We start from the raw sequence: 24,461 nt of genomic DNA on the forward strand, positions 1-24,461 counted from the left end.
CTGGGCACGGGCACTGAATCTCAGCAGATGACCTCAGGCAGAGGAAGCAGAGGGGCTCAGGAACGTAGCCTACCCATCCTTTTGAGAAAACTTAATACTCCCAGACAGAAAGTGAGACAAAAAGACAGAACGCCGATCTCTCTCTCTCTCTCTCTCTCTCTCTCTCTCTCTCTCTCTCTCTCACACACACACACACACACACACACACTGATGTGAAGGGGTCATTCAAAATAAAAATTATTCAACTAAAAGAAATTCAACTAACTTTTAAAGCAACGGAGTTATATTAGACACATTCTAACTTTTAAATACCTTGTTAAAATTTATTTTTGTAGCCAGTATCAATAGACGTTTAATTATAATAAATCCCTCCTTTGACTGTTGTTCTAAGAAATTCTATTAATAAGTAGCAAAATCTTTTGTGTCTACTTCAAGGATATTTACATTTGCAACCGAGGTCTTTCTCAGTTGTTGGCAGATGTCTGATGAAAAACACAGCACACACACAGCACGTGCACACAGCATGCACAGCACATTCACAACACACAGCTGTACACAAGTGCATGTGTGCACATGCACACACATGTAAACAAAACCCACACATACACATAGCATACACAGTATATACACATACGCACACACAGACACATGTAAACAAAACCCACACACACACAGCATATACAGTACACACACACACAAATATAATGTACACATACATCAGACACCAGTACTCAAACAAACACACACTAACATGCACTCATGCACACACATCAGCATATGCACAGCACACAAGCACACACCCTACATGGTATTCACACAGTGCACTTATACAGCACACACCAAACACATATATGCAACTACCTTACCACAAACATACGCATAGTTAGGTAAACCTAAGAAGTGCCTCAGGCCTTTTAAGAATACACAGGTCTCACGTAATGTCAGCAATCACTCTGTTCTCTACCAAGTCAGACCACACTAAAGTTTTCTTTCGAATGTTTTCAATTATTAACTAAATGCACATGTTTAATAGAAATGACAAGGAAAATAGATATCCTACCTACTTGCTTTTGTAGGTCAGTATCACTGTGCCCTACTAGGAAAGAGAGGTGGTAAAAGTGTTGATTTTGGATTAAAGTAGTAAGCGTACACTTTCTTAAACCTTGGAAAAGCAGTTCCAGTCACAATGATGTAGTTTGTGCAACTCCCTGTTTCCAAGACTGGTCTGGAACACACAGTCCTCCTGTTTTAGCTTCCTGGATGGTGGACTTTCAAATGCTTACTCTATATCTGGCTATGTATAAGAACATCTTGTTATGAGGGCATACTGATGACATGGCCCTACGATGAGGTGTATATTAACACCACCCCCATTTTATGATAATAAACAGACATATATAATGTATGGATGGACAGATAAAGATTGCTTTTATATTTTCAAGCTACATTTTAAAAAGGATTTTCCAATTCAAACTGTAATGTTTAAGAGAAATTAAAATTTAATGTCCAGTAAGGAGCATGAAATGAAAAAAAGAAAACGACAGAAACAGTTAAAAATTTACAAATTATTAGAAACGACACATTTTCTTTGCTGTTTTCCATTTTGCTCCCGGGTCATAACCATTTCTTTTACTTTTGCTGTAGTAAAAAAGACTGCAGGAGTGCATTATACATACCCATGTACCACTTCCTGGATTCGGAAATATTTTAATAGCCAACTTATTAGATAACTAGAAGCAAGTGATTATCCTACCAGTTAGAGCATGCACACATTGTGTGAGTCAGTGGGGAAAATAGAATTTAACTGCTTCTGTAGAATTAACAGGCTGCTGTCAATGTCAGAGTCAGAACAGGAAGTCAGGCTGTCTGAGCCCAGCCTGCGAACGTTTGGTCTGCTGGGCTAGCCACTTCCTGTCTGTCCTTTTTGTAGGAAGCCTGGGCATATCAACTATACTTTGAAGGGATAGATAAGGTGATGTGGTGTGACTGGCGATTACAAGAACCCTCAGAATCAAGACGTGTTGTTAAACATTTAAGGCAGTAACTGATTTCCCTTCTTTACCTTAATGTGGCCCCTTAGAAATCAACAAGTACCGTATTTCTGGGTAGGAATTTTTTTTTTAATTTCATGAGTATGACTGTGTGTGTGTGTGTGTGTGCTGTGTGTGGTGTGTGTGTGTGCGTGTATGTGCATGTGTGTGTGTGCAGTATGTGTGTGTGTGTGCTTGTGGTGTGTGTGTGGGGTGTGTGTGTGTATGTACGTATGTGTGCATAAATCTAAACCTGACAATGGGTGTCTTCCCTGATCCTTTTTTCTCTCTTAATCCTTTTCATTCCATTATTTATTGCCGAAGTTTCTCTTACTGGATCCAGGATTTGATCATTTTTGCTAGCCTAGGTAGCTGGTTTGACCTAAGGAGCCTGCCCTTGACTCCCAAGTGTTGTAACTCCAGGGAGCTACTAGGCCTGCCTGGCTTTTTATGTGAGTCCTGGGAATCTGAACTCTGATTCTCATCCTCGTGCAATAAACACTTTGTCCGCTGAGCGATCTCCACAACCCATGGTACTGGATTATGTAGCAGGGGTCACCAAAATGTAATGTATCACTTAATTCCACCTCATAACTACCCTCTGAAAATTACTTTTAAAAAAATCTTATTTTACCAGTGAGGAGGTCAGACTTGATAGTAAAACCCTAGACTAAATTTCAGGTAGTCCTCTTCGGGTCTGGAACTCAGATATCAGAGGATGGTTCATTCAAAAAACGGTGCGTGGTAGACAGAAGACAACGCTTTCGAAGATGGAAAGGGGGTGGGAGACGGCTGAGTGATATTGATTGATACTTGATATTGATTGATACTCACAGTAGAAAACATTTTTATCATTTTTATCATTTTTAGTAACTGGCTAATGCATTGTTAGCCCCAGGCTGACTTGGAGACCAGATAAAATTAATATAGGCGTGTAGCCAACATGCAGTCCCTCCTTTCAGCATCCTCAGGGTGAGCGGGCCTTGCATACCTGTCGGCCTGGGTAGAAAGACTGAGCACCACCTTGGCAGCACTGTTCCCACTCAGACTACCTCCGCGGAAGTCTGAGGTCCGGCCACGGCTACATTCCCGAACAAGCTCCTGGATGGTGTGGGGCTGGACCACAGGGGCCGCGTTCAGGGAAGGTCCCTGTTCCAGACTCTGCTCCTGGGATGAGCTCTTAAACTCAAGTTCCCCAAGGAGGCCTGAGCTCCCAGATGTCTTCTGTGGCTGATGGATGGTCAGAGGGGGTTGGGAGAGACCGTCGCTGAAGTGGGTATGCTCCAGTGTGCCCACATACTCACATACCCTAGAGAGAGTCAAACAGGAAGTAAATACTGGAGCCCGGCACCACCGACTCTACCCGTCCCACAGTGAGCTAAAAGGAAATCCAGCTGCCCCTGGAGTTTGCCTCAGTTTTTCTCCTCCCCTCTCATATTTCGCACTGCCGTTCCTTGCTATGTATGTTACCGCTCAGAGATATAAATTTGTTTTGGGTTGGGACAGTCTTGGCATGGGTCAAGGATCCCCTAGATTCTCTCACTCATCACTGGCTGGGGGAAAGATAGGCAGGAGAGCCCCGTTTACCTACTCCGTGTTGCTTAGTTCGCTGCTTCGCTAGACAGCTTATTTGAAAGATTTCCCGGAGGAATCCCGCTCTCCCTCTTTACTACGCTCTGATAAGGAAGAGAAGCACTTCCTTAGAAAGGACCCCAGATGAACCAAATGCCCACAGTGGACAGGCTCTGTTGACCCAATAGAGTTCTACCCAGCTCTGATGTGTCTGATGGGATGGCTGCATACCTATGTCCATGTAGGGCGTGGGGTTGAAGGGGCATCCCCTAGAGTGGCGGAAACAGAGCAGAGACGTGCAACTGCCAACTTCCGAAGGGTTTGTTTCTAATTGAATGCAGGATTAAGATGCTTTCTAAGGCGTCCTTTATCTCAGGTAATTTAGTCATTGTCAAAGGGCATTCCTGATAAACTATCCTGGTGTTCTATAATTAGGGAATTTGTTGAATTCACCTATGTCGCTTGAGTACCACCCGAGTCTCTTCCCTTTGTTTTCTTGTAAGGTCAACGCAAAGTATCTGGTCATCAGTTTCTCTCTCTCACCCCACTTCGCCCCAGACTGCTTCACCCTGGTCCTTTCACAGTGCTCTCTTAGAGGTGGTTGGTGTCCGGGGGAGGTGCTGATCCTAAGGGTCTGGCTCCCTAATTGGTTCTTGATTTTGTCAATAAAGAAGGCTGGGTGCCAATTTCCGGACATAAGGTATAGGTGGGACTTTCAGGGTCCAGGAGGAAAAGGCAGACACAGGGAAAGAGAGGGGCTTTTCTGCCATGCTTTGGAACGAGAAGAAAGAAGCAGTGTAGGGCCTCCCGGCAGCTGGGGCCTTCAGCCTCCACTGTAGGCCGGGGGACCAGGAAGTTGGTGTGGGCTAGCTGGTACAGGGTAGCTGGTAAGTTTAGGGCGGGAGGAGAAATGGAGATAATAATGTTGAAGGCATGCCTTTCCAGGCAGGAGATTCCGTGCCCAGCAATTGTGCTCGCTGGCAAGTTCTCAAGTAATAAAGCTGTCTGAGAGTGTTTTTCATCCGGGTAGAAAAGAGAAGCCAGGTTGGGGGATGGTTGTGGATGGATCCGGAGCTAAGCTGGGAGGGGCTGGTAACTCGGTCCAAGCCTCCAGGCTAAGGCAGTAGCGTGTTTTTAAAACTACACGCAACAGGTTATTTTTATAACGTGTTTTCTGCATGTTTTTCTCTTAGGAACTCAATTAGCACTTGGAGCTCTATTTGTCTTAGTGGAGTAGAACTGAACTCAGGTCTCGTTGGGTTACCATCTAACTGTTCTCTTTCCATGGGTGATCCTGCTTGTTTCCCTTCTGCTGTAACGCCAATGCTTGGGGAGGCACGGTTCTTGACTATGGAGTTGTCCCTTTGTTTTTATTTTACGGTTGCTGACTGGGACTCTCTTCACTTCCATGCCACAAGGGTCAGATTTTTTGGGGTGCTTTGCACAGATGTACTACTGTGTTCATATTTTTCTCTGTCCACTTAAACTAGATGTCCTTAATCAGGTACTGGATGTAATGATGTGTTATTCGGGGTCCGTTTCTTAAACTAGGAGGGACATTAACAAGCATGCAAGAGTTGAATCATTGACTCCTGAGCATACTCTAGAGTTGTACTCATGGTTGTGTTCTATCCTCCACTCAGGAAAGCAGCTTTTCCTCCATTGCTCCAAGACATCTGTCTCTCAGGGCAATGTCACCAGGTAAGTCCCAGTTCCCTGAAGGAGTTCTGCCATTCTGTTCCCTGAAACATCTTCTCTATGTTTCACTCAGAACGTATCTAACTGGTGAGTGCTCTCCTGAGATGCTGACAGACTCTGGAGTCTATACCTTCTCTACCACCCCAGACTATCCAAGGCAGGGTCTGTGCCGTCAGGGGTGGGGAATACCATCATGCACCTGAACACGTGTGGCCAGCAGTCCGGGTTGTGGCTTCCCATCTCCAGGCCTACGCTGAGGATGGCATCCATGCACAAGACGTGGGCTGTGTGCAGCCACACCCCCTGCGCCTTCCCCATCTGCTCCAGTTTCTGCTCCACTTTTAGTTTCACTGTGCCAGAAAGACATTTATTAAAATAGCAGTCTGAGTAAGGGAGACAGAAAGGGAGAGAGACAAGATGGAAATGAGAGAGTGCGTTCTCATGCAAGAGCGAAAGGGAAATGGTAGATACTTCGCTGGCTGCAAGCACCTCTTTGGCAGGTCTCCATCATCCACATGCAAAGTCATGGTCAGACAAGTCCCCATTCACTGGTGATCCCTGCTCTGTGGCTCTAAGGTCAGAGGGACCCCGAGCTAGGTCCAGTTCCTTCCAGTCTATCCATGGATCCAGGTGTGACACAACACCGTCGTGGGTGGGCTTTATGAACTAACTCCAGCCAAACCATCTGCTTCTAGACTGTTCATCCTTCCCTGTGCAACCTAACTTACAAATAATCAAGAAGTTCTTGGCAGTGTGCAGGTAAGCCTCTCTGAGACTGCTTAATATTATTTATGCCTGTCTGATGTGGTCATCTAAGAAACTGTGTGTGTATGTAATGTATCTGGAGCACAGGGATGACTTCTTTTCAAGTGAAACTCATGATGTCATTTCATCCCCGGATCGCACACTCGCATCTGTAAGCTATAAATAATACTTTAGTGGAATAAAACAGAGTGGTGATGACTGAGGGAGAATACAAACATTGACTTAGCACATCATTTAGGCTAAATCACAACGTAAGGCAAAATGGCTGCACCACTCTGGAAGAAAGCCAGACTCGGTGGGCGATCATGCAAAGCTAATAAACAGAGAAAACTATCTTCCTGTGACTCAGCCAGCTTCATGTTATAAGGAGAAGGGTACTTGTAGGAAAACACTATTTGCCTCATGAATAGAAGACCAACTTTAGTTTGCCTTTGTTTACGATTAGAACATTTTTAGCTTTGCACGTAAAGCAGGTTGTGTTTTAGGAACTGTAATAGTAAACATTTAAACATTTGAAAAATATTTATTTCATGGGTATGACTGTTTTATCTGAATGTATGTGTGTGCACATGTGCGTGCAGGTTCCCTCAGAGTTCAGAAGCAGATGTAGGAGCCACACAGATGGGTGTGAGTCACCATGTAGGTGCTGAAAATGTAACTTGGGTCCTCTGGAAGAGCGACTAGTATTCTTAACAGGCGATGCAGAACTCTTTAAAGATTATGTATGCACACACTTATGTGTAGGCATGCATACTTGTGCATGTGTGGAGGCCTGAGTTTGGGTGTTGTATCCCTGAGAACTATGGTTGAAGGAAAGGCTTTTGTGTTATACCTGGCTGGTAATTTGGGAGCTTAAGATCTGAGAATTCTGGTCCTTATGATCGAACAGCAAGCACTCTTAACTGCTGAGCCATCTCTCTAGACCCTAGAATTCACATTTTTGAGTAAGTTCTTGCTGTGCCACTCAAGCTGGCCTCAAATTTGTGAGCCTCTCACCTCAGTGTCTTGAGTTCCGGCATACAGATGTCCACTACAGATAGCTAACTGAAGATCTCTGTGGAGCGGATAGGTATATAATACTTAAGTAGGCTTTGACTCCTTGTTCCCCCTTTCTACTTTGCTTGTCACCAGGCTCCTAAATATTACTCAAGTTTGTGGAACAGTGACCTAAATCGCTTGTCTTTGCTAAAAATACACATATCCCTGTGACTAGCTACTTTGCATATCTATGGATAGCATCGGCAGGATTTGGAACATGTTTTCGTCTCTTCGTCAGCCTGCTGCCTGCCTTGTATCTTCCGTTGCTATAGGAAAGACAGTTTCTTCCCTCATGTCTAGATCATTAGCTTCACTGACCCTTTCCAATGTCTACAGAGCTCAGGTTTTCCTGAGTGAAGTTTTTCGGGCCCCCTTTCAATTTGATTTGATTTTTACCCTCAGAACATTGGCCAACTTGCCATTCCTGCTGTAACCAGGGGGATCTCTACTCTGCACAGGGAGCCTGATGACGACCCAGGAGGCTCTGCCAGGTGGGCCCCTGGCACTGTTGTTAGCAACTGACTGTACTTTCCTTGCCAGTAGTAGCCAGTGTGAATCTCTTGGAGATGGAGGAGGAAACACCATCAACACTAGGTAAGTTCCCTCACTTAAAACAGACTCACGCCTGTGACCCAGAGGGGTTCCCGACTGGTGGCAACAACCTACTGTGTATCCCACATGGGATGGGGACCAGTTGCTAGTGGTATCACCAGGTAGATCCTGGCCTGCAAGCTGCTACCTTGTGCCAGGGCATCGCTGGGCTCCTGGGATTCTCTTTCTTCTTTCTCTTCCTGGACACAGGAAGCAGCTGCCATTTGTGCAAGAGCTGAGGCGCAGTTAGCAGCAACCCCTTCAGAAAGACAAACAGCTATCCATTAATCATATTCTCCTGATACATACCAGAAGAACCCCTTCTAAACCATGCTTTGCCCGGCGAGTTCTGAAGAGACCCTCCCTCAGGCCGAGAGCCAGGGATCCCCATGGGTACCTAGTGCACAGCTCAGCCGGGCAGCTTTGCGCAGCCCATCAAGGCTCATGCAGATGGCGTCCCGCTCTTTCTGGTTCTGCTCTTTGATGCCCTCAGCTCCAAGGATAAAGGCCAACCCTTTAGAGCTTCCTGCCATCCGACCAGTCAAGGGGGTTGACAGAGTATCAATCAGGTTCTTCCAGCAGCCAACCAAAATGTAACGGGCAAATGCAATACCTACAAGAAAAAGGGGGGCGTTGGGCACTTCCCAGGGACAAAGAGAATGACAAAGAAGGGTCTGAGGTTCTCCAGGCCTCAGATAAGCAATTCTGAGTTACATGTAATTCTACAACAGGGAATACAATGTATTAGATTACATTGGGTCAGGTTTCACACAGCGATCATAAATAATGAATGTGACATCACTATCTCAGCTGGGCAATTTCATTAGCTACCTTCCCCCTAAGATGAAGTCATAATTTATTTAAGCCACCATTGACAGTTCGATTGCTGGTAACATGTGTACAGCATGTACATTTTAAGGTGAAGGCCTTACCTGCTACCGTGGAGTCATCAAGTTTCCTGCTCTGGGTGAAAGGCGACTCCATTGAAGCTGACGCCATCAACTGGCCACCAATTGCACTGCTCTCTAAGCCATCAATATCTGCCAATTAAAAGAGTACAGTCATCCCCAAATCTTCCCTTTCGGTAGAACAAATATATATATATATATATATATATATATATATATATACACATATATATATTATACATATATATATTAATTCAATAGCCATCATAACATTTATGTCTTTTCAACAAAAATCCATTGTATTTATTACATATAAGCCACAGAGCCATTTTTCTGAGGATATTATAAATGCTGCTTTGTTCCTTCTATCTGTTTTTTTGCATTATCAGAGCATTCTTTTATATGATGTTGCATGCTTTATATTTAAAAAGATAAAGCTAGACTCTGCCTTGGCTGTTGTCATAAAATTTACTCACTCAAGATGTTTTCATCTTTGGATCTTGCATTTATTCAAAATCACGCCATTATTACTAATCATACTCAGAGTATTCTAGTGTACACACACACACACACACACACACACACACACACACACACACACACACACACACACGTGCAGCTTAAAAAGGTCTCACTGTGTGAAGCAGTCTGGTTTCAGACTTGCTAGTCTCCTGCATCTGCTTCTCAAATTCTGGATCAAAAAGAATAGACAACCATGCCAGGCTAGTCTTCTTTCACCAGAACTAAGGAGAATAAACCTCTTTGGTTAAGATAATTTCTATTCTTATTAAACATGCACTGATGATGATACTTTACAATGTTTTACTTTTTTTTTTTTCTCATTTGATTGTCCGCCAACTACTCAAACCAGGAAGAAATGGTATTATTTTTCCATTTTTCAGTGACGAAATTCAGGATTTGAAGTGGAAAAAGGTATAATTTTTGAGTGGCTGGGGTAAGATCCACGTGTAAAGTAGATAAACTGGTCGAGTTCACGAGGCTGACAAACGACAGAAGTGGATTTAGTATTCATGCTTTCTGATTGGCATTCAGGTCTCTCTCTGTGATTTAGTTCACCATGGGTTCCTAAACTATTTCTATTTGTTAGGGTTTTACTGCTGTGAACAGGCACCATGACCAAGGCGAGTCTTATAAAGGACAACATATATTTGGGGCTGGCTTTCAGGTTCAGAGGTTCAGTTCATTATCATCAAGGTTGGAGCATGGCAGCATCCAGGCAGGCATGTCGAGGGAGGAGCTGAAAGTTCTACATCTTTAGCTGAAGGCTGCTAACAGAATACTTGATTCCAGGCAACTAGGGTGAGGGTCTTAAAGCCCACACCCACAGTGCCACACCTACTCCAACAAGGCCACACCTATTCCAACAAGGCCACACCTCCTAGTAGTGCCACTCCCTGGGCTGAGCATATACAAACCATTACAATGCCCCTCGGATGTTTGCATGAAAATAGCTCTACAAACTCCTTCATATTCTGGCAAGAAGGGCCTGGTCTGGGTTAAAAAAGCCTGGGTTTCTGCTTATCTCTGAACGAAGTGGACCTTTAGGCCTGAGCCAGACACTTCATTCTCTGGGCACCACTTTCCTCATTATAAAATAAGCTGACCATGAGACACAACATATGAATTTGGATGCAACTGATAGAGTCAAATGAAACACAGGGAAAGGTATAAGAAAAGAGGGTAGAAGTAATTTTCTCCTTAATTCGGAACATCATCCTTGCTCCAGTCTGGCTTGATGACGTCAATACATAGTATTAAAATTTTCATTTTCATATTGGAAACCTTCCAGGCAACACATCAAAATTTCACAGAAGGTAGCAATTTGTATGACTGCTACCATAGAAATAGGCCAGTTTCCTGGAATCAATTTAGCTTTTAATCAATGGCCTGATGATATTTACCAGAAGTGATCATTTTACCCAGGTTATAATAGATCCTATATGCCGGGTACAAGATTAATGAACTCAGGCAATACAAAGTTTATTTAAGTATGAAGTTTTCCATCTCTATGATTGGTCAGCCATGTTATCAGATGTGGCTCTCCCGGTGGAGAGGGTCAGCTAGTGCCCACACCTCACTGGTTGGTTCACATCTGTAGTCTGCTATAAAATCTCATGGACTACCAATTATTATTGTTATTTATATCAGTATTTTACTTGCATGTATAGCTATGGACCGAGTACATGCCATGCCCGGTGCCCTGGAGAACACCAGAAGGCATTGCACTGCAACCGAAATTAGAGATGATTGTGAGTTGTCATGGGGGCGCTGGGAACAGAACCTGGGTTATCTGCAAGAACTGTAAGTTCTCCTAACTGCTGAGCCATCCCTCCTGCCCTCACAGAACCTCATTTTTGTATTTTAAGAAGATTTTATTGCTATCGTGAATCTCCTGCATTATGGCTGTTTGACGGTAATGGCGGATAAACACAGCTACTGTGGACAGTCTGCTATTCCTTTCACATCTATCAAATGACTCCTTTAACTAAGCTTTGGGTAAAGGATTCATAGATCTTATTTGGCAGAAACCTGGTATTTAAGATCCTTAGATGAATCTCAAGACACTTACATACTCTAGGCAGTACTCTCTACACCAATGAAGGGAGTTTGTAGAAATAGATGGAAACCAAGCTTTGACTAAACTAAATGAGTGTCTTTTACGTATATGAATGATTGTTTACCGTGTGTTTGTCTGTGTCCATGTTCATATGTGTGCACATGTGGAGGCCAGAAATTGATGTGAGCTGTCTTCCTCTTTGTCTCCAGGGTCTCCCATGGAGCCTGGAACTCTCTGATTCACTAGATTGGCAGCCAGAAAATGTCAGGGGTTCTCTATGTCCACCTCCTCAGTACCGAGATTCTAGGTACGGACAACTACGCCTGATTTTTATGTAGGCGCTAGGGATCAAATATCGATCCTCAAGATGATTGAGCCATCTCTCCGGTACCCATGACTGGTTATTTTTCAAGTGGGATAAATAGAACCATGATCAATAAAGTGCAAACTGGTCACCTGATCCTGATCCTTAAGCTATGGAACGTAGACTTGCTCTTAACCAGTTCCATTTTGATTCTGGAAGAAAGATTCCAGATTCAAGAACGTTCCAGGACTGTGCTCTCCAGGGAGAGGCCTCACTGATATCTCTCTACCTGGTCTCCAATTAGCACCTTACTCCCAAATTCCGGATTGGTGGATTCCACCTGCCAGTTGCTTACTCTGTCACCTTTATAAAAAGCCTTGGTGTCAACCATAGATAAATAACCTAATTGACAGACCCAACCTCTCGGCTACACTATCCAGCTTTATTCCCACCCTGTCCGTGTGCAGTAAGCAGTTGATATACTTTACGATGCAGGAGACACTGCTTCTAGTATAGGAACATGCCTCATGTGTCCCATAAGCTATAGCCATGAGAGGACAATTCAGATTGTCAATCAATCTGGGAACCCAGAACCAGTAAGAACAAAACACAGCAACAACCAGCCTTGACAATTTAACTTACGTGCCTGAACATATCAAAGTTTTGAACATTATTGATAAGCTGTGAAAAACCAGAAGGGTCTGCTTTTGCCTAAAAATCACCCTACTTTGAGATACTATGTGTTCATTTGAAATTTCTAGTAGTTAAAAAGGATATTAATATTTTTGACACTATAGAGAAGGATACTGGGAAAGTCAGTGTTTGGCGTCATTTTAAATTCTGGTACAGATGAGAAAAAAAAATACTGACAAGGAATGGGAACGAAGCCAAGTAGAAAACCAACAGCGTCACATTATCAATGGCCAAATTACCAATGACCAATGGCATGGAGCAATGTGGGATCTCTATTAGCCTGTGAGAGCTTCCAGGAATCACTCTGGGCCTGTGTTCAGAAGACACAAGTCCATCAATGCCTACAGCGGTACTCCAACGTTGAGGGTGCTAAGTTAGCCCTCCCCAATGGTGACATCAGGCTGCCCACCACAGAAGGAGCGCAGATGCTTGAGAGGTGTTCTCCCGATGCCTTCCTAGAACTGTTTACTCAAAGCCTTGTTCAAGCACTGTGCATTTCTAAAAGGCCTCAGAATGTCAGCTTCCCCCAGGCACTGAGTACTTTGCCCTGGGCATTACCCACTGACCTGTGAGCATGGTGATGAGGGGAAGGTTGTTGTCCTCAGGGCTGCCCCAGTAGCCAGCTTCTCCCAGCATGTTTCTGTCCAGCACCTGATGGAAGAGTTCCTCGATCCAGGCCTGGGAGAAGACCATCAGCACACCGCTGGTCTGCACCTGTTTCATGAACTCTTTCTGCAGAGAGGCATGGAAGGGGACCAAATAACACTCTTGTGAATTAACAGACTCCCACACTGCTCCTTTCTATCCTAAGAGAACCAGAACTTTTGTTTGAGGGTAAGAATAAAAGGGGAAAAAGCTAGAGGGCAGCCCAAGCTCTACACTGCTGTTTCTTTTGTGACATCACCTGACAGCCTTTGAAAGGAGCAGGATGCTGCATTTTACATTCTTGTTCTTGGTTGGTTGGAAGGTTATTACCTGCATGACTACCTTCCATAGTTTCCTCTTCTTGCTGCCCCAGTAGCAGTTGGGGTTAGAATAAGCTCTGGAAGGAGTATATGTACCCAAGGGAGACTTGACCTACACTCCTACATTGTCGTCAAGTAACATTGAAAGGTTATATTTCATTCAAGAAAGAAGCAGTCGTTGATTCCTTTCTGCGGTGACCCATGATTTAGACTCCCGAACTGACATCAAGGAAGTGGCTTGTTCAGCCAAGGGAGCCAACCAACCACAGGGTAATGAACACCGTCCTCACTACACACCTTACAAAAGGTATCTTATTAAAGCCACACGTGATTACCATGTGAATTCCACATTCATCCTCTCCACCCTCCAAACCTGCCCAGGCATGGGTACTGCAGGGCAGTGGGGCACAGAACACACTGGCCAGTTTCTTCCTAGATACCTGACCCTTGGCTGCATAGTGACAGCTGACACCAGCGTTTATCCAGGGGAAAACCCACGTCAAAGCCCATGCTCACCATCATGCCTGGTGCCACGTTTGGTCGCTTCCGGTAGTAGTCGCCATGGGACAGTTTCAGGTTGAGCAGTAGGGCACAGTGTGCCGCTGTGTACAAGCTGTCTGCATTCATCAGCATCTGGATGCTTAGGCTACTGCCTCCATCAAAGCCAGGAGAGTGCATCATGCCTATGGAAAGGAAGGAAGGCATCTGTGGGGCTGCCACCGTGTGCTAGGACTTGCACCTGGAGAGCCAGGATAGACTCCAGCAACAGAAACGCCATGTGCAGACCACTTCTATATCGTGCTGGCTACCAGCTAGGATGCTCACAGGACCAGATCCATTATTATAGCTTATCGGGAAGGTCGTGTTCTGGAGTTGATTTTCTACAACTGGATCTCAAGCCATTAATTAGCAGCAACAACTTGGGTAAAAAGCCCTTTGAGCCATCTGTAACTTTCTTATGCCTCATATTTTCCAGATGCTTTCTATGGCAACATAAAACCATTCAATCTCAATCCCGCTTGCCTCTTGTTCTCAACTTGCTATTTCTTCCCACTTCTTTCTACCTATACCTGCTTGGGGCCCGTGTGTTTTCTCTGACATTTCCTAGAATGGTCTCCTAGACCTCTGATGATTGACTCTCAAGTCAGCTTCTCGGACACCTCCCCTTTCCATTCCATAGCTTCCTTCCAATCTGCACAAACCTCTTTCTCTCCCTGTGCTTATGGCGTTGATGCCACTTATTCTACTTAGCATTGTAGTGATGGTTTACATAGGTATAGACACATATATGTGGGCAGACGTGCAAGTAATTGTGTGTGTGTGTGTGTGTGTGTGCATGTGTGTGCACGTGAGTGTGCCAGGAATCAAGGTCGGGGTTTCACACATGCCTGTTAAGCAGCACGTTTCCCTCTTAACTTTTTGAAACAGGTCTCACCATGCTGCTCACGATGGTATCATACTTGATCTTCCTGCCTCAGCCTCCCAGGCACTGAGACGACAGGCTTCAGCCAGTGTATCAACCTGCACATGTGTTTACGGGCTGCTCTTAGCGTTCTAATGCAAGGTATGTCAGAGATTGTGGCTGTCATTTTGTTCATCAGAGACTTTTGGTGCCTGAAATATTAGTGCCTGTCACAGAGCGGGTTCTTAAAAACTGTATGATGCAGGAGTGAAAATGCACATGGCTATTATCAGGAGCAACTGCAGTCATTTACATAAGGCACCTAAGGCCGCACTTAAGACAAAAGCGTGAAGCTACGGTGCCAGGTGTGGTGTCACAGGCCTGCAACTCAGCACTCAGGTGGCTGGGGCGGCATAGTGAATCTGACCCAAACGCGGGCCGTATAAGGACCTTGTTTAAATAATACAAGGAAAGTAAATGTGTCCCCCCCAAAAGCTAACCACGTGCTGGGCATGGTGAAGCATACCATTAACCCTGCACTCAGGAGGCAGAGGCAGGAGGATCTCTGCGAGTTCATTCAAGGCCATCATGCTCTACAAAGCAAGTTCCAGGCTAGCCAGGATTACAGAGTGAGATGGTATCTCAAATTAACAACCGGAAAACAAAAACACAAAAACGACTTTGAGAGTCAGCCATTTAACTCGGCGTAACATGCTGTGAAGACTTGAAAGCAGGGTTAGAACATGTGCTTGACCATCAGCGCTAATTGCCGGATTACTCCCAATAGCCAAAAGGCGAAAATAACCACATGTCTAGCAAGGAACAAATGGGTAATCGCCTGTGGGGGACACATGAAATGGTGTGTCACCCAGCGCTGTGATGCAGATGAACCTCGAGAACATTCTGCTAACACAATAGCTGAGACGAAAACGATAATTACGTAGAGTCTGCTGGTGTGCATGGCCTAGATGGGTAAGTTTACAGAGGTGTAGTGTACTAAGGTGGGAATTGGAAAAGAAATCGTGTCTAGTTAGGATGATGGAAAGTTCTAGAAATGGTGCCGAGGCTTCCATAACATGATAAATATAATCTGTGCTACTAAATTGCACGCCTAAGGTGACTTAAATATTGGTTTTAGCGCTGTATGTTTGTCTCTAGCAAAGTTGATAGAAGTAATGACATAATATATGAAAAACCATGTAAGGGCTGGAGAGCACCCTCTGCGTACGTTTGAGGAGGAAAGCTCAGATTTTCAGGACTCACTTAGAGATCCAGGTGAGCGAGGAGGCCTGTGAGTCACCTCAGTGCGAGAGAGGCAGAGACAGGGATTTCTGGTGCAAGCTGGCTAGACAGACAAGCCACACCAGCAAGCTCTGGGTTCAGAGAGAGGCTCTGCTTCAGTATATAAGGTATAGGGTGATCAAAAATAACTCCATATCAACCTTAGGCCTCTGTACACACATGTATGAACACATACATATGCATCCAAATATGTATGAACGTCCACATACCACATACGCTTAAAGTGGACATGTTGAAGAGTAAACTATAGTAAACGAATTTGCATCAATTAGCCAGTTTTTTTTAAACTATTGGAAAATATGTCCAACCCCCCCCCATAATTGTTGTTGTCTTGTTCCCAAGTATTTTTCCCTAAAGCACTTTATAAGATGATAATTCATAATGAGTATAATTAATAACGAATAACCCTTTGGGATATCCTCAGGGTACCGGAGAAAGCCAGCAAACATGCATGCCCCAAGCCCAGTTCAGTCTCCCAGAGTGCTCGTGCCGTGTCTGAGCTTTCAGAGAGCCCTCGGGTGACATCGCATCATCTGAGACTTGTGCAGTGTTTATCACATCCACTTCTGCAAACTTGGGAGACTAGGTTTCTGGATGTGGGGGAAAAGTTTACATGTGAAAACAGCGTGGGCTCCTGTACTCTTCAAATCATGTCAGAGAGAATTCCTTCCTCAAAGATGCCCCTCACTTGAAATATAAAAAAAAAAAAATCACAATAGCTGAGAAATGCAAATCTGTAGCTGCAACATTTATTCCTAAAAAAAGATAGGGACCCAAAAAAGCTTTGAAGGTTGGAAAGAACTGGAGTGTCACCAGCTTATGTAAGTACGAATGTCATCTAGGTAGATCCCTCCTTAGGACGGTCACTCACAGCGAGGAACAGCCTGTCTGCAGAGTGCTGTCAGGACACTGCAGCCCTTCCGGACCTCACTGAGAGCACTTGGTGATCAAGCACACAAGGCCTATTATTTTATTCCTGCCACACCCTCTCCAACTCCTCAGTAACCTCTTCTTCAGTTAAGACTGAGTCTAGCAAGTCCATTTTTTCATTTTTACCTTTAATTAATTTAACATGTGCATATCTGTGTAAGGTGAATGCATATGTGTATAAATACATATGTGTATGAATCCATGTGACTGTGTATACACATGTGTGTGTATGTATGTATGATATCTATGTGGGATGTGTGTGTGTGTATATGTGTGTGATATCTATGTGGGATGTGTGTGTGTATATGTGTGTGATATCTATGTGGGATGTGTGTGTGTATATGTGTGTGATATCTATGTGGGATGTGTGTGTGTATAAGAGAGAGAGAGAGAGAGAGAGAGTGTGTGTGTGTGTGTGTGTGTGTGTGTGTTATAGGGGGAAGGTAACTGGTGTCCTGCTATTCTATCTACTCTCTGCTGTATTCCCTTAAGACATTGTCTCTCACTAAGCCTGGAGCTAGACCATCCGGCCAGTAAGCCCCAGTGAACCTCCACTTCCCCTTCCTTCCCTGGGGTTACAGGTGGCCACATCCAGCATTTTACGTGCATGCTGAAGATTTGAACTCAGCTCCTTCCCTCACTGTCATCTCCCCAGCCCACAGATGAATTGAAAACCGAAAGCCACCTGGACTCCAACTGCATGCGTAGCAATGAATAGCCTAGTAAGAACACCAGTGGAAGGGGAAGCCCTTGGTTCCACTGTGGAAGCTAAGACTGAACTCTCAGTGAACATGATTGTTGGGGGAAGGGCGGCAATGGGGGGAGGATGAGGAGGGGAACACCCATAGGGAAGTGGAGGGGTAGGGGTTAGGGGGATGTTGGCCCGGAAACTGGGAAGGGGAATAACAATCAAAATGTAAATAAGAAATACTCAAGTTAATAAAGATGGAAAAAACAAAAAACAAAAAAACCGAAAGCCAGGCTCAAGAGAGAGATCTGATTCTTGGTTCTTGCTGAGGATGTGTCCAAGGTTTCTTGGTCCTGATGACTTGTGGGGGGAACCCTGAGCACTATGAGTTGTCTGTGGGTTTGACTGTAATTCTCCAAAGGAGAGAGAGGTCCTCAAATCCATTTCTTTCCACAGTGAAGCAGGGAATGGCATTGAGAGTTTGATGTTTAGCCAATAAGATTAAAATGTATACTCAAGTTCCTGTAAAGGGAGAAAATCGATAAGTGGCCTGATCTTAGACACCAATCAGCATTAGACAACTGTTTTACGACAGCTGGGAATATGTTCTGGAAAAGTGGGCACATACTCAGATGCTGAAAGCGAAAGGGGTTGGGGTTGAATGTGCTAAGATGGGAAGCCATGCCATTAGCAGAGGGGTAACAAAGCCCCAAGACATTGCTGGTAGATCTGCGCATGTCTGAAATCATTTGTTGCGCTTCTTAATGGTGCTTGGCAGCAGTGGCCTCTCATCTATGTTCAGGTTCATTTTTTACAGTTACAGACCACTGACAAACTTGAGGATGACACAAAATGAGGACTATTCTACATACTTAAAGAAAGGAGCAATTTTCCTGTTATTCCAGATATGTTATCTGGTGACATCAGTCAAAAGCAACAGCAACAACCACAATAAAACACACACTGTGCTTCATAAATACTGTCCACCAGGTACAGCCAATTTCTTCTCACACATCGTTTCATTTGATTCTGCCCAAACTTTAACAAGGAGAAGTTCCTTGAGACGTTGATCAATTTGCCTAATGTTACACAGATAGAAAGCGGCTTTCTGCACTGTGCCTTGTGCTAATGTGTGTAGGAACTCTATGGTAGGTTCTATGAATCTTTTTCTGACTGGTCTTGTTGATAGATTACCCATTTTGCAGTGATAAACCAAGGGAAGGATGAACGTTGGCATGTTCTAGCTACAGTGCTTCTATTTTTCCATGTAGAGAGTTATCATTTTGATAACTGTAGTCTATCTGGCCAGCTGTAATAAAGATGTTCTCTACTTTCCAGGAACAGGAGGATGGATTTATCTGCTTGACTGGTTACAAGTAAATGACCGGATACAAAATTTCACAAAAGAACTCTAAAAGTCCTTCTTATGTTAAGATAATGTCTCATTTCTCTTAAAAAATCAGTATTAAATACTTGATAGAAAACACTGAGTAGTATTTTAGAGCACAAAAATCTTAGATCAATAAGTCTTCTTCTAAGCCTCAATGACACCCTTCCTAAGAAACACGCTTTTTCCTATGTGCATAGTAATATAGTTGCCGATAAGACAGAACCATACACTTTGTACTTGCACAGTGATGTGTCTGGACACCTCTTGGCACTGCCTTGTTACTTTCAATGACTGCACTGAGCACTGCGTGTTTGCATTGCTGTTTATATAATTGATGCTCCACTGATACCCATGTATGCTGTTTCAGTTGTGAACGAGCTTACAGGATGAGATGGCCCTTAGCAGTTCTGCCATGGGCGTTTGTGGAAGACATTCCTAACAGAAGAATGCCCGTGGCACAGATATTCTGCATATAGCTGTGACTGGTGAGAACACACATGGAGGGCATAGTCAATGTGGGGCTCTGTTCTTCTCTTGCCCTCTACTTTATGTGTGGCTATGAGGCACTCATCAACCTAGAGGACATTTTGTCCTGAGACTGGTGTGCAGTGGGGTCATCTAGACTTGGGGCATATAGAACATCCTTTAAAGAAGCCATATTTATCTCCAAGGAGGGACCTTTGTGACCTTATTCTGCTGTCTCCCCTCCTGGTTGGACATAAAGGCTGTATGATATGCAGCTTGGTCAGTGAGGCCAGCTCGGTTGAAGAAAACTTTAGTATGTAAGTCACTGTGAAACAGAGTAGAACAGAATGGCAGGGTGTGCCCAGGACCCAGGCCACTGAAGAACTCTGGATGGCCAACTTCCGACTCAACAGGAAAGAGGAAAATGAATCCCTCTCCTTCAGTAATCATTAATTTTTATAATGCCTGCAAACACATAACCCTATAAGACCAAGACACAAAAACATGATCACTTACCCTAGAACTCTCCCCACCATTTTTTCACTCTGAGTTCCACAAAGACATTGAGGTAAACTGAGATGACTATGTTTGGGGTTGCTGAAACCATAGCTAGAAGCCGAAGCTAGTAACAGTATCCTTGCCTTCATGCTTTGGATTTTCAAGGGTAGGACTTCTTTCAAAGACCAAAACTCACTCCTTGAGGGGCAGTGAGAGGAGCACACAGACAGCAAGGCAGAGGCAGGACGGTGCTTAGCTAGTAGGGGTTGCGGTGCGTGGCTCCCTGATGTCTGCAAAGACCTGCAGCTTTATAACTAATACAGATGAAGGTGTGCGGGGAGTCTCAGCTGTGCCAGAATCTTGTGATTCCAGGCTGGTGAAGACATAGCAAGATGTATGGAGCCCCAGTAGCCAATGAACTGGATCAATAGGGCTCACTGGAGGTAGAAATCATCAGGGTCCCTCCAGTTTAGATCTTACATAAGCTCCAACTTTGGGTTGGATCCTGCAATGGGAACCATAGGAAGGCAGAGACTGATTGTCCTGCAAGCTAGGCGGGCCTGGAGTCTAGAGCCAGAACTGTTATAACTGAAAGAAACAGCCATTTTTTTTTTAACATCTGAGATTCAGACTTGACTGCTTTATCTCAAAAAATTTGATAAAATTATAAATACCCTATCATCAGCAGTCAGCTTTACATTCAGTCAAAGTGAGTCTCAAGCCTACAAAAAACCACTTATTTAAGTGAGAGCCATCCTCAGGTAGGGAGGTGCCTGTGACCTCTTACCAATTTCTGGGCAAAGCTGGAGATTCTTTTTGTCCTGAGGATCCACTTAACCTGGACGATACCTTGTTCTGTGCAGGATTAAGAAGGTACTTCTGTAGCAGTTATGGTTCAGGTCAAGTGTTGTCTTAGGAAATCCATTTGCTTGAGTATTTCCGAGCTCCCTTATATTAACACCATAAGCAATATGGCTTGAAACAAAACACTATTTATTCACTCAGCTAGAGAAGCTCACGCCAGTGACATAACTAGCAGCTGTGTGAGCATAGGAGTCCCCAGGCAAGAAATGTTAAGTGACTGGTTCAGGTAAGAGAGCAGAGGCCAGATGACAGAGCAAGGGAGAAAATAAGGTTTAAAAATTTTAATGTCTAAATGCATAATTAAAGATCTGGGGCGGAAGAATAGTGTCAACTCAAAATAACAATGTATGAAAAGGCCATGAGGAAATATGATACTTGGTAAGATAAAAATTAAAATCAGTAACAAAAGTGTTTGAACAGAAGTACCTTTGTGTGGTGGGAAAAGAAGCTCCCAGAAGCAATTGGTTATTAAACAAAAATCCCAGTGCAGAGGGTGGACTGTCTTGCTATGAGTAATTGGTTTAAAAAAGTCTCAGAGGCCCCCAAACAATACAAACGATTGTATTAATTGAGTTGATTGCTCATCAGAACTACAGGGTAAGGTCCTACTGCTGAAGCCACTACATAAACTGGTCTCAGGACACAGAGAAATCAAGCCAGAGCCTGGCTAGATGCTTCTTCTCTTCTGGGTAGCACTATGGTGCTGAATAGCTTTCATAGGTGGTGCTCTTCAGGTTGCTTTGGGATAACTGACACTAATATCATTCTTAGATGTGGACCCTGCAAGCCATACTACTGGCCAACTAAGTAAGATCTACCAGTAGTACAATAAAGGCAAGTATCTTACGGAAGTAACCAACTGCTTTCTAAGTTAATTTGAGGCCTATTCCATAGGGAGAATTAATGTCTGACATATAAAGCCAACCAATACATGTGGCAGAGGAGGCCAAAGGCCCTAGAGGGGAAGCTATTGTGGTTGTTTTAATAAATGGAAAAAAATGTACCATCAGTTGTCTTCTAAGTAACTATGTTTATGCCCATAGATTAGCACTTGTCTTAGTTACTTTTCTAATACTATGATAAAACACCATGACCAAAAGAAAACTCAAAGAAAGGATTTATTTGGATTGCATAATCCTGAAATATGGTCCATTGAGGAAAGCCAAGGCAGAAACTCAAACCAGGCAGGAACCTAGAAGCAGGAGCTGCTGCAGAGGCCATGGAGGGGTGCTGCTTACTGAATTGCTTCTCATAGCTTGCTCATTCTGCTTTCTTATAGAACCCAGGACCACCAGCCCAGGGATGGCACCACCGAAAATAGGCTGGGCCCTCCACATCAATCACTAATTTTAAAAATGTCCTATAAGCTTACCCGCTGACAGACTGATTTTTTTTTTTTTTTTGGTTCTTTTTTTCGGAGCTGGGGACCGAACCCAGGGCCTTGCGCTTCCTAGGTAAGCGCTCTACCACTGAGCTAAATCCCCAGCCCCTAGACTGATCTTATAGAGGCATTTTTTCCAATTGAGGTCCCCTCTTCTCAGATTACTCTAGTACAATGGTTCTCAACCCTTTTCTCATGTTGTGGTGACTACCAGCTATGAATTTATTTTTGTTGCTACTTCATAACTGCATTTTTCTATATTATGAATGGTAATGTAAATTGTTTGATGTGTGGGATATCTGATATATGACCCCTATGAAAGGGTCATTCAACCTCCAAAGTGTTGGTTCTAATGTTCTAAATTAATCTGGCCCCCAAAACTGAGAATCTGCGTATCCAAACACTGAAGGTCCTTCTCCCCAATTGGGATCAATAAAGACCAATAGCCAATGGCTGGGTAGGTAGACTGAGGCGGAGCCTTTAGATTTGTGGGTGCTAGGAAGTGGGAGGAAGGAAGGAGAGAGAATCACCATGACTTGGGGCAGGGGGTGGGTGGGTGGAAATAAGAACTGCAGGAGAGAAAACCAATCAGCCATGTAAAAATTCTGGTAAATGGCCACTGGCTACTTCCCCGATTGGGCCTGGGGTAGCAGGGAAGATTTAGGAGTCTCAGGAGTACCAGAGGGGAGCGTTGGCTAACAGGGGAAGGTTTAGGAGTGCCCAGCCTTTGAGCTAGTCATAGCATATCAAATATTAACTGATGTGTATGTGTCTTTCATTCGTGAATACAAAGATTCACAGTGGGTGAGTGGGTGGTTGGGAAGCACGACCTATACATCAAAGGCGTAGTGAGCTATAGTTTGAGAGCCGTTGCTCTAGTTTGTATTGAGTGGACATGAAACTAGCCAGGAGAGTGCTGTTCTCAGCTACGGTCAGAGAAACTTCATTTTACAGCAACAAGCAACAAAGAAAAGACTCCTCACTGCTGAGAGTAAGTGAATGTTGAATGCTTAGCTAAGGGCAGGAAATCAATCAATACCAATCTAAGGCTCAGGGGATACCAGGGAACAAGGGATAAAAGGAATATTAGAGACAAAAGAAAGGGAGATTGGTGTGAAACTATCTGACATCGCACATGTACTAGTTGGGTTTTGTCAACTTTACACAAACCTAGAATTAGTTTGAAAGAGTAATCTCTATTGAGAAAATATTTCCATCAGATGCCTGTGGGGAAGTCTACAGAGCATTTTTTTTTTTGATCATAGTCCACTGTGGGCGGTGCCACTCCTTGACACATGGTCTTAGGTGATATAGGAAAGCAGGCTGGGAAAACCACAGGGAGCAAGCCAGGGAAGTAGCGCTCTTCCATGGTTTCTGCTCTGGGTTCCTGCCCTGGCTTCCCTTTCATGAAGGATTGTAAGCTATGAGGTGTAATAAACCTCTCTACAAGTTGTTTTTAGTCACATTTATCAAAACAATAAAAACCCACTTCCTACAATCTTGAGCTCAGATGAGGTGACTGTACAAAATGTGAAGACAATTGAGCCCACCAGAGTTCTAGCATAGAAAGGGAGGCTCTCACCTCTCGCTGCCATGGTTGGTGGAAGGGAAGAAAGTAATCTTCAGAGGTCTAGTTACTGGTAAGATACCCATAATCCTATAAACAAAGCCTCTCCCATTCTCTCTCATACAACCCTAGGGAAATTCATTGGGTCACTACCACCAGCCTCCCATCCCCACTCCCACCCTTAGGCCCACTTCTACTAACAAGTAAATTAGGGGCAAAAGAAAGAAGAAGGGGGTCATGGGTGAAGGAGATCAGTGGGAGGGAAACAGAGGGTAAAGGGGGTGAACATAATAAAAATACATTGGATACAAGTATGAAAATGCTACCACTAATATATGATAATAAAAGCACCACAAAGTTAGATATCTGGCTCATGACTCAGATCGCCTTTACTGTCTGAGCCATCTCCCTGACTCACTGCATAATTATAATTCTAAAAAGAAGACTGTGTTTGGTTTCTACACCCCCCTGATCTCCCACCCACACATAAGGGACTCAGCTGCATATTTTACACACCAAAGCAGACCTGGCCTCCAGGTTCTCCCAGAATCCCTCACTTCCTACCTGGCATACCCTACCCCGAACCCTGAACTTTCCATCCCAGGAGTTGGGCTGCCCAGAGCCTCTTCCCTATGTAATGCAGACATTTTTGCCTCTCCCTCTCTCTCTTCTTTCTCTGCATATGCACCCTTTCTTTCTTTCTCTTTCCCCTCCCTCCAATTCTCGATCCCCATGGTGACTTCCCTGGCCTCAGTCCTTAGGGCCAGTGAACTCAACTGAGAGCAGCTTCCCAATGAAGCTGTCTGTATATAATCTAATCTGGCTTGAACTG

The 24,461-nt window shown here is 44.1% G+C and overlaps 1 protein-coding gene across 2 annotated transcripts in view; it reads right to left on the reverse strand.

Annotated features, from left to right (window-relative positions):
* Arfgef3 (ARFGEF family member 3) overlaps positions 1-24,461 on the reverse strand; it is a 165,169-nt gene that overhangs the window by 52,262 nt on the left and 88,446 nt on the right. For both annotated transcript variants that reach the window (NM_001427849.1, XM_039098805.2), the window contains 7 exons: positions 13,659-13,825; positions 12,744-12,909; positions 8,627-8,734; positions 8,092-8,307; positions 7,843-7,953; positions 5,500-5,650; positions 3,022-3,339 (listed from right to left, as the gene is read on the reverse strand). In NM_001427849.1, coding sequence (NP_001414778.1) covers positions 3,022-3,339; positions 5,500-5,650; positions 7,843-7,953; positions 8,092-8,307; positions 8,627-8,734; positions 12,744-12,909; positions 13,659-13,825 — 1,237 coding nt within the window. The remainder of the gene's footprint in view (positions 1-3,021; positions 3,340-5,499; positions 5,651-7,842; positions 7,954-8,091; positions 8,308-8,626; positions 8,735-12,743; positions 12,910-13,658; positions 13,826-24,461) is intronic.

This window comes from Rattus norvegicus, chromosome 1, assembly GCF_036323735.1.
Source record: "Rattus norvegicus strain BN/NHsdMcwi chromosome 1, GRCr8, whole genome shotgun sequence".
Classification (NCBI taxonomy): domain Eukaryota; kingdom Metazoa; phylum Chordata; class Mammalia; order Rodentia; family Muridae; genus Rattus; species Rattus norvegicus.